General features: G+C 40.7%; 1 protein-coding gene across 2 annotated transcripts in view; it reads left to right on the plus strand.

Moving 5' to 3' along the window:
* The first annotated feature begins 271 nt into the window (after positions 1-271).
* The window catches only part of ANK2 (ankyrin 2), a 584,612-nt gene continuing 573,411 nt past the window's right edge, over positions 272-11,472 (plus strand). Inside the window, exon 1 of one of the 2 annotated variants that reach the window (XM_034771765.1) lies at positions 272-742. In XM_034771765.1, the coding sequence (XP_034627656.1) occupies positions 671-742 (72 nt within the window). In that variant the 5' untranslated portion in view covers positions 272-670. Of the gene's footprint in view, positions 743-1,634; positions 1,936-11,472 lie in introns of those variants that run through there. The other variant, XM_034771768.1, reaches the window with a different exon arrangement.

The following is an 11,472-nucleotide window of genomic DNA, read 5'->3' on the forward strand; positions in this document are numbered from 1 at the left end:
GGGAAGCAAGTCAGGTATCAGCTCCTAACTGCCTGGGCTAATTCCTGATGCAGGGCTGGGTGCGGGTAATGGTGTGTATGTGTATTGGGGGGTGGAGGAACTCCCACTTTCCCACCCTCGGCTCCAGCCAGTAGTGGTGTATTGAGACGTTATTTCCAGGAGCTGTCCATGAGCTCATAGCGGCCCAGCCTCCTCGCTCGCTCGCTCGTCTCCCTGAGCGCGGCTAGAATAATCCCAGCGCTAGCGCCGCTCCCCACCCCCTCGCTCGCTCGCACACACGGACTGGAGGCGACTGGCGGCAGAAGGGCTGGTGCGCGGCTGCAGCAGAAGCCGCCCCGCCGCGGAGCCCGAGCGGAGGCACAGCCGCACTGCCGCTGACTTTTACCGGCAAGGTCATGCACTGACCGGCTCCCAGCCTTTCCCACCCACCGCTGCAGTGCGCGCAGGGGGCCTGTGTGGCCGGGACGGCGCTGTGCTCTGCAGGGGCCGCTCCGGGCGGCGGAGGGGAGGTGAGAGAAGCGGGGCTCTGGGATGAGCAAAGCTCCCTCCTCTTGCCCTTGGCGCTGTCAGAGGAGAGGCCGGGAGGCGGCTGCGGCGGTCGCAGGCAGACACCGGGCAGCAGGGCTGGGGAGAGCAAAGTGACAGCGAGAAGGAGACCAGGAGCAGGAAGATGGCTTCCCCCACCTCCCCCGGGCCGGGAGGCGGGTCCTCTCCCCCCGCCGGCCAGGCACGCATTCGCCAGGTGGGTGCACCCTGAAGAGGGCACATAGCTTGGGACTGACACACACCGCCTCACAACGCACTGCATGGCACTGACACACACCACCTCACAGCACCCACTGCATGGCACTGACACACAGTACCTCACAACACATTGCATGGCACTTACACACACCACCTCACAGCACCCACTGCATGGTACTGACACACAGTCCCTCACAGTACACTGCATGGCACTAACATATACTGCCTCACAATACGCTGCATGGCATTGGCACAACAACACGCCCTGCATGGCATTGGCACAATCACACATTGTAATAACATCCTGGCACACACTGACTTGATTCCGCACACTACACACATTGCAAGGCACTGGCACACAACACAGTCTGACTGGAATGCATAACACAGAGTAATGTACGCTCCCCATACACCCCAAACAAACACACACTCACTTTACACTGACACCATGTGTCACACAAAGCATATGGACGTCTGACACAGAGAGCACTGAAACAAATATGACAGATGACACAAACACTACGTGTGTTAAAACAGCACACACACACACACACAAAGCCTGACTCATTCATCTCACACATAAAACACTGCACATGAGAAACACCACATAACCTGGAATAGTCAAATACCAGGACACTGTATGACAGACAAACACCACTTGTCTCTCTTTCACACACAGACACACTGTTTATTATTGTGTTCTAGAGGAATGCAGGTTTCTATTTGCACTGTGCCACATAAGAGGGGCTGAAGCCATCTGGGTGTCTTAAGAGCTGTGTGGTGTATGCTTGTGATCTGCAGAAGCACTGATGGCAGGAAGGGTAGCAAGGAGGCGGTGTCAATGTGTGTAGGCGTGAGTGTGACCTTTCTTGGCTGTGATGGGACATGGGGATGGCAAGGGTGGCTCTGACACAGGAGGAAGCAGGCTGAGGACGGAGTTTGAAGTTTTCCTTGGTTACCGGCTCAGCTAGGATTGGGCTTCAGGAAATGAAGCGGGGATATGTGAGGAGAGGAGAGGGCAGGTTTTTTTCTCTGTAAGTGGTCAGAGTTGCAGTTGTTGGGAAGGGAGAAATTCAATGTCAACATGGAAGAGTTATGATAACATCTAGAAATGCTCTCAAGTGTTATGCTCACCTTCAGTTTACATCGCTTTCCACATCAGGACCTCCAAGGGTTCATGGTCTGATTCATGTAAGTGGAAGTATTATAAGGACTCTCCCATTTCTTTCCCCTTCATTCCACTTGTTTGGCAACACAGTGAAAAATTAAGGGGTTATCGCTCTGTCTGTTTGTAACCTAATTAAGTTCTGGTGACAATGCTGTACTGGGTCTTTCTTTTGACTGCATCTTGCTGCCTCTGTCTGTTCCCGATAAGGTATCTATACTGTTGAAATCTAATACATATGCTATGCTCTCCAGTGACATGCACTAAATTGTCTAAAATGAATTCAGTTGTAGAAAGCAAGACCTTATGTTGTGATGGTGCTCACTCTAATGTGGTACCACCCTATTAAAGAGAGAGATCTGATGACAATATTCCTGTATAATGTCTCTTTAAACAAAACTCACTGTTGCAATGATTGTGTATTTCTGATATTTACATGGCAAGGATTTGTAAACCTGTTAATACTTCCTAAATAAATACCTAGAAAGCAGGACCCTAGTTGCTTCAGAATTACATTAGAATCATGACAAAAAACACATGGGCCTTTCCCATCCGTGTGTACCAAAAATGTAGAACCCCTCCTAACGCAGTAAGCTAGATGATGTCATTTTATGAACATTGATGGTAAGGGATCCAAAACTCAAAGTATCACTGAGTTTTAAACAAAGGCAGAAGGACTGAAAGGTAAAGCACTGAAAGAAAACAGCTAATTATTAATCTATTGACACATCTTTCCTTCTCCCTTCACATTCTAATATAGATATATAAACAAAACTATTTCAAATACTATGTAGGTGTGTATGTGTATACATGCATGTATGTTAAATATAATACTCATTTGTGTATATACAAACTTGAGTATGCACACACATTGAATTATATCAGGATGCCAAGAGATTAATACAAAGTTACATTAAAACAATGTCAATAACAGTAACTATGAATTGACAAATATTTTAGGGTGTGTTACTATTACGACTGAGACATGTTTACTGAAACACGTGAATACAATTCTTAATTAATATAATTCAGCAATTTCCAGGCTACTGTTCCATCTCCTGTTTTTTGTAACACTCTTGCACCTCTTTGCAAAAAAGAGCTGTAAATTGTGGTGACTGGTGCATTAATTTACATTTTGGATTTTGAAATTGGTTTTTAGAGTTATTTGTCATTCTCCACCTGGCCTGGTCTTCATCCACTCAAGTAGAACAGAAATACTGCCAACTTCTGACTGCAGGGAATTGCAGTGATACTGTTCTGCAAGTGTTTTTGTTCTGTAAGTGTTTTTGAACATACTAGAAATAGAATAGATAATAATGGGTGTGTCCTGCTAAGGTCTGAAATGTTTAGTTTGCTTTTTATATTAGGATTTCAAAAGTAGGATGATTAAGATGGTAAAATTAATAAATTAAAAACTGTTCAAAAAAGGATTCCTGGTAAGTAATCAGATTAGTGTGCAGCATATGTATTCTTCTTTATATCTTCTGTTGACAAAGTAGCCATAGTATTTATGGGGGAATCTCAGCTTTTGGAGTTCAGATAACACTTCAGAAGTTTGGATGATTATCTGAACTGTCAAATCTATTATGTATTGAAAGGTCAGGCTGGAAATCTCGGGTAACAAGGCTTTTGTGTGAAATTTCAAGACACATTTGCTTCTGGCCCCAGCTGGAAATACCACAAGAACAGTCTTTTTTTCAAGTATTTTGGCACTTCCTGTTCCTTCCCAGCTGGAAACTGAACGTGAGGAAGAAAGTATCTGGGCTTTAATAGTTCAGTCTGAGTTTGATTCTAGAAGTGAGCAAAATGAATAGGGGACTTTCCTGAATTCATTTGACCTTCTCTACACAGTGAAATCAGTAAAGACTTGGAGTATTAGGACAAAATGAAGTTACAGTAAAGAGACAGCAAGGACCTGACCTTGAAGAAATCAGGTCCCAAACCTAAACACTAGGAATCTTTGAGAAATCACTCCATAGAGAAGCTTGTAGCTTTGTTTGCTTATAATTTATTCAGTATGGTTATTTGAACCAGATATGCAGAATCGTCCCTTGTAGTGACTGAGAGCCGCTATGGCGACTCACCTCAATAGAAATCTGATTTGATCCTCCTGCACATTTCAAGCCTTTGGTGCATTTCTTAGATCTATGGTCAGCATTTAAGTCATGAATATTACTTGAATTAACGTTTCCAGTTATTTATTTTTAATAGCAAACAGTTGGGGGTTGCTGCTGCCCCAACCCATGGAGGGAAGGGAAAAATAGAAGCCATTCTAGAACCAGAGAGTTGTTCTCTACATGGTAATATTAAACACAGAGACAATATTGCATTCTATCCAAAAGAAAAGTGAGATGTTATATACCGGGGAAGTGAGACAAATACCATAAGCTTTGCTGGGCTGTTATGTGTGCTCAAGTGGCTAGTGGAGTATTCCATGTGTGTAGGAGGATCTTCTAGTAGAATGCAAATTCCAGTACTATAACCCCTTCTTGACCATTGTCAAAAGGGCATGTCTACGGTAAAAGGAGTATGGTTGGGCATCTCTACACCCTGGCTGACCTTGGTTACCAGAATGGGGTCAGAAGCAACCAAAGGGAAAGGAAAGCAGTCTTCAGACTGTAGCAGAATTAACTACTAACTAGTTAGATATATGTTTAATGACATTGAAAATATTATTTTTCTGTGCATATCTTTATTTTACTATTTTAGAAAGAGTTATTACCATGATTTACAATGTTACCTAGCAGTCAGTTTGTTAGCTGCCATAGTTACATGTATCTCCATTAGGGTTCTGCTGGATTATTTTTACTTTCAAATCAAGTACTTTTTAGCATTCTGAATTAGTTTTTCATTACGATATTTATTCTGCAATAAACATGAGACAGCGACACAACATTCTGAATTAATATGTAGGGATGAATAATGAAAGAAGTGTTTGATGGCTACAAATGCCTTCCATGCTTAATATGCATTTTGTTTACTGTATGTTTAGAATTATTTTTAATTACACTTAAAAAGGAACCACTCGGCAGTCATGTTTCTGATCCTTGGATATGAGTTTGCGATTTGTTATTTGGACTTTTACTACGCTGCAATGAAACAGCATCCATGCAATGCAGTGAGTGCCCTTCACAAACATTTAATAGTACATCTACAAAGATATAAGCCCCAAGATGAAATCAAATAACCCAAATACAGCTAAAATTATTGATTCTTCTTATGCAACCACTATTAGAGTCCCACACCACCACATCTCTCACAGCTTCTTATGAGGGAAGGAGAAGAGAGGCCTTGCAGCATGGCAATAAATTCAGGATGTTACAAACCAAATGAGTACATTAATTAGAAGCCATTATGTTGATTACATTTTGATGTACTTATGTTATCACAATAACACTTATAGTTATTGGGCCACATTCTGAAACCACTCTACATGCAAACCTCCTACTGACTTGGGGCACTGAACTCTATGGGAGTCTTTCAGTTGATTTTAATGGGCTTTGTATCAGGCTCCTGAACTGGAGTTATATTTCTGAAATGCTTGTTGGATTGAGTGCATTATTTGCACTTGCTAGCTATGACCCTGATTCAGCAAGGCATGTGCTTTTTCCTTAAGCATGTGAGGTCATCCCATATTGTTTAAAGGCCTGCATCCTACTGTCAGTGGTATTTATCATATAAAGCTTAAAAAATTACTGAATGTTAAACAAAGCTCTTGCAAATGACACCATTTCAGAGTGCAGTATTTTAGAATATAATGGGTGTTGTTGTCACTCACACTTAGGGTTTTGCAAGTTGGTTTCAAAAAATTTTCTTCTGATTTTCAGTGCTTATTTTAGGGACTATCTCCTCAGGAGGAAAAAACCCTATAAAATCTAGGTAAATATAAAATTTGTCATGCAGATTTTAATTGTATTTTCACACTTGTTTTCAGCACACCCTACACTTGATGAAAACAGGGCAATGTGAAAATAATCCTTTAAGTACTTCATTACCAAGATGTTTAACTCGTCCTGTGGTGTATCCACATTTAGAAGGCCCCTTCTACAGATCTCCTACTACCTTCGCAGAGGATGGGTCAGCTACCTCCTTGTCCCAGATCCTATGGAAGCCTTCCCTGGCTCTGGACTCCACACAGGTGACGGAACAGGCACACTATCTGCATTGTCATCCCCTATAGCAACTTGAGCCCCCACATTGTAAAACTACCCCTTAAAGTCCTGATCCAGCCAAGTACTTTGGCATGTGCATACCTTTAACCACATGAGTAGTCCCATGACTTCAGTGGGACTCCTCATGTGCTTAAAGTTTGCTAGATCAGAGCCTAAATGATGGGTTCTGAAACAGAAGTTGTCTACACAAGCAGGAAGTCAGAGGAATTATCCAAAAGTACTAAGGAGCACAGGTCATATTAAAATTCAGTTAAGGCTGGGAAGATTGAGGAGGAGAGTCCTCTGTGATTTTTGGATTACAATTTTTTGAATGAAGAGAAAAAAACAGGAAACAGCTCTTCCTTACTATCTTCAAGAATCTGTTCATAATGCATAAGAAGTGCGGACTGTCTAGTACATTAGCAGGAAAAGACATATGATTTGTAGTGCAATTTAAATTTAAGGGAGAAAAGTGGAGTGCTCAGATTTGAGCTGTCTATAAGTTTAAAGAGAAACTGACTAGTGATAACAAAGCATGAAAATACAATCAGACATCCCTTTTGAATGAAAGTTGAACAGTGCCATTTAGAGACCAAAGAATAATCTTGGGTAAAATTGGTGGAACATCCTTATCCTCTTATCAGTGTTGCTGCTTATCTGGAGCACTGAAATTGTAGCTAGAGACTTTTGCTGCATTCCAGAGGTGAAAGTGAAAACAAAACTGAAGCAAGAAGCAAAGGTGTCAGGATGTATTATATAGTGTGAGAAATTCAGCATGCAGGTGAGAGAGAGATGACAACATGATCAGCAATAGCAATGAAGTCAGTATTAGGAGGAAATAGTTTTCCCATTCAATGAAAATGTTTGAGATTTCGAAGATTTTTCCATTCCATATCAGGATTAACCTTTCAAAATTTTTCATAAAAACAGACAGAAAGAGACCCCAGAGTACTCACGTGGGATGTGGGAGGACTAGGTTCAAGTTGCTGCCCCAAATCAGGCAGAGCTGGGGTTTGTACATCTCAGGTGACTGCCCTAACTTTTGGAGTGGGTCTCTCTGTCTCATTTTGACCAGAAATCCTATATTGGACATGAGAAACCTTCCTGACAAAAGTGTCATCTAAACTGATCGGTTCCTATGAAAAGTTTTGGTTTTGACAAAAAACGGTTTTGGTCAAAAAATTGCAATTAGCGCTAGTCAGTACACACACAGAGTAAATACACCACCTAGGAATGTGGGAACCAATCATCAGTAGGAGAATCAGGTTAACAGCAGTGACTGAGTAATCTGAAATCCTTCTGATCAGAAAACCTCTCTGTGTTCTTTCTTCTTTTTCAATTGTCTTCATTTTGGTACCTGTAGGGTTTTTAAATATATATGTATGTATTTTTAAATTTACTGTTCTTGGAAGATGCCAGATGGACAGCCCTGGAGGATGGCATTCTCTCTCTACAGAACAGGTGCAGGGTGCAGCCAGGCAGTAGCTGTGAAAGGTTCCTTACACTGCCATGCCACTTTGCTTCATTCCTGGAGGGGCTCAATTCTGAGAGTGAGAGAGTAGATGAGAGTTCATCCCAACTCTTCTGGGATAGCCAGCAAGGGTGCAGAAGAGTATTAGTGGCTTTTGTGATGTGTTAACTGGTCTGAAATTACCAGACACATTTCCCATAGGGAACATACAGTAATCATATGGTAACAGTGCTTGTTCACTACTGAACTGGGCTGGATTTAAACCTGTGATCCAGAGGTGGAAGATTCTTTAGTCCATTAACAGTCTCCTAATTTTCCTCTTATCTGCATTTTTATGGTGCAAGTATTTTACTGTGTTAAGGAAAAGAACTGTCTCTATTTATTAGAAATTGGCCTCGTTGCAAAATTTGGATCCTCGTCTAGCTTCCTTCCCCTGTCCCCTCCACCCAAAGTTTGAGAATGTTGGTTTTCTAGGGATTCAACTGAGGCCCATCTCAGCCTTTGCTCTAACTTTAGATGCAGACATGTGGAATTTTGGACTAGTTAAAATATATTATAAATGTGCAGAGCCCTATTATGATGTACATGCAAGGCATCAAACTCAGCCCAGACTCTGTGCTGGCTACTATTGGCATAGACCTTTACCGCGGCCTGCCGTAGCCAAAGATCCACTGAGATGAGAGGAGGTTGTACTGATATAAAGTGGTCATAACCTCTTCTTTGCTAAAGACTGTACAGGTTGCCAGTGTAGTTTCATAAGACATCCCAGGAAACCCTATTATGTGCCGAAGCAAATCATCCCTTAGCAGTCTGGGTGTGTGCTTGGCTCCAGTCACAGCTTAAAGCAGCCTACTTCAGGTGGAACATCCTGAGGGAAGGCAGCAGCAGCAACACCTGTGGCCTCCCAGGGGGGTGTGAACCCTGTCGGGTGCATGGGGATCAGCTGGTGGAGGGAGTTGTAATTTGCGCCTACTTGTTCCAGTTTACATGAATTCTGGCCAAGGGGGACAGAATTAAGGTGACAGTTGTGTGGCTGCAATCTCCACTTTAATGATATGTTAATTGTTGTTGTTTGTATATGATAAAATACTATCCACAGACATATTTGAATATATTCATATTGAGAATAATACTGAAAAGTTGAAGATGATAAATAAATAATCCAGTTGAATGAAGTCTCTTTAGAAAAGTCAGGGAAAGATGCAAAGACAATCACCAGAATATTTACATTAAGTGATATATTATATGATTTACCATGTGATCTTTATAAATAAACCCTTTTCATGTTTTGTTTAATCATGAACAGAGATGAACCCAAACAAAGTTTCCAGTTCTGAATGTTTTATCAGCATTCAGAGTTTTGGTTCAATCTTATCTTTAATTTTGACCTTTTAAAGCTATTAAAAAAGTAAAAGTAGTGACATATGAGCTTAAACAGCACAACAAAGAGAACATCTGCAGAAATGAACAAATATGCATTCGTGATTTCAGTAAACCATGTGTGACTTATTGGGAAAAATGCATTCTAATACAGAATCTCTATTCAGCATTTTAAAATGACCAAACATGATGGGGTAGCGAAACTGTTGTATAATAGGTGTAAGGTATAATAGGAAAAGGTAATTATAATTAATGCATAAATAAATTAGTGTAAATAACTACATTAAAAATGTTATTCAAGTTGCAAAGTTAAACACTGAAAAATTAGGAGATACTATGTTTAAGGTTGCCCATGCAATCTTAATTCTAACCCTTTCTGTGTCTCTTCCATGCACTGAATGAGGCAGGACTCCTATGGAAAAATAGTATGTGATCATGTAATTAATGACTATTATCCTATAGTAACATTCTTTAGAATGTTCATGTTCAGTGTTACTGTTTTGGAATGCTGTCAATATTTTTAAGACGATGGTGATTTTCAAAAGTTTATAATTCAACCATACCTAAACAGAATTTCATAGGACAAATAAAAGGCACGCCCCTAGCCCAAGGGCTTTGTCTCTGCCAAGCTTCAAAGTCTTGCAGCAAACGAGATGTTAAAGCTTCTAAAGAAAAAGGTTGCAAAGATTCTTTATAATGGAAGGTGATAGTGCCCTCCATAGTTAGGTTGCCTATCAGCTCCTCTTATATTGTATATAAAAATACAGGGCATATTGTATAGACACTAATGTGTACACTGTATACTATCAGAAAACAATTTTTTCTTGGATGAAGGCCCAGATCTTCAAAGGGATTTAGGTGCCTAACTCCCATTGATTAAAAAAGAAAATGAGCATTATGATGTGATATTAATATTAGAATTTATATCACTTAAAATGGAAGAAGTGATAATGAGTTAGTATTGATAAATAAAAACTGTTTGTAAACTAACAAAAACTTCCTACTGAAGTTGCTTAGGTCTCTTACTATATGTATATATAGTAGCCAGCGTAATGGGGCTCTCAGTCACTTTGGGCCTACAGGCAGTACTGTAGTACAAGTAATAATAAATAAAAGCCTGAGTAGGAAGGTGGGAACATCCATTGCTAAGTTGCATTATAATTTTATCCTGAAAAGGCAAACTAATTAAAATACAATAGGACTGTAAATTACACTCCACGCTAATGCAACTACAGTGTTTTCTGGAGAGGCATTCACAATCCTTGTGATATCCCTTGAGGGAGATTAGCTATGTCAAGCCAGACTCTGGGATGGGGCTTTTTGCGTTAAATTGCAGCTGAGGTTTTCAGAGTCCCAGCTGGGAATGCCTGCCTGAGCTGAAGCAATCAGGTACAGCTGAGCCTAATTAGGTGCAGAGTCTTAAAAAGAGTCTGGGCTAGAGAGCTTTGTGTGTAAAAACCAGAATACAAAGCTCAAGTGAGAGAAGACTCATGGTTAAGAACTGGTTTTGGTGTTTAACACACATGGAGGCAATGTAGCCAGAGATAGGGAGGAGAGAGAGCTGAATGAGAGAGGAACCCTGTCAAAATAAACCTGAAATCCTAGAGAAATGTTTTTTTCTCTAAGTTTTCTGTGAAATTTCTTTCTAGTTGAATAGTCCCCTGGTCTTGCCACAACGATGTAGTAGATATATGACAAAACCAGACACAAGGGGGTGTTTGTAAAATAGGGTTAATATAGTTACCATACAAACCCTCTGTAAAACAATAGGTGAAACATACCATGACAACAACTTATAAATGGTTTCAGACTTAAGGTGTGTCTCCCTCTGATGCTAACTGAAGACCAGTTTCCAGTATTCTGCAGGACTGACAATCCTTCAGTTAGCTAACAACCTGATGTTATAACCATCTCTAGCTGAAGATGTAGTTATAGAAAAAAACATGTGAAGCCCTTGAAGTGGAAAAGAGACCATTATTAATTGCATGGAGACACTACTATTGCTGACAATACTGCTGTGACAATTGCTAAAAATAAGTGTGCACACAGTGATCACCTTCCTTATCCTTTGATACAAAAACCTGAAGACAAATGCAAGTGAGGAGATCTGGATTTGGTGAGTTTTGATTCTGCTCTTGATATTCCTTAGTCATTATAATGTTTCTTGTCAGGAAAGTCAGAGACTTTGGGATAGGTCTATTTTTCCATAGCATTCCATTAACTTCCAAAGAATTTATGTATGTGCATTGAAAAGAGGCTATACTATGTTGATGGCTAGACCACAGGGCTGTATCCTGCAAATGCTGTTGGAGGTGGATGGGATTGCTGGGTGTAGGTTTCAGAGTAACAGCCGTGTTAGTCTGTATCCGCAAAAAGAAGAACAGGAGTACTTGTGGCACCTTAGAGACTAACAAATTTATTAGAGCATAAGCTTTCGTGGACTACAGCCCACTTCTTCGGATGCATATAGAATGGAACATATAATGAGGAGATATATATACACACATACAGAGAGCATAAACAGGTGGGAGTTGTCTTACCAACTCTGAGAGGCCAATTAA

The sequence above is a fragment of the Trachemys scripta genome, chromosome 5 (genome assembly GCF_013100865.1).
Source record: "Trachemys scripta elegans isolate TJP31775 chromosome 5, CAS_Tse_1.0, whole genome shotgun sequence".
NCBI lineage: Eukaryota > Metazoa > Chordata > Testudines > Emydidae > Trachemys > Trachemys scripta.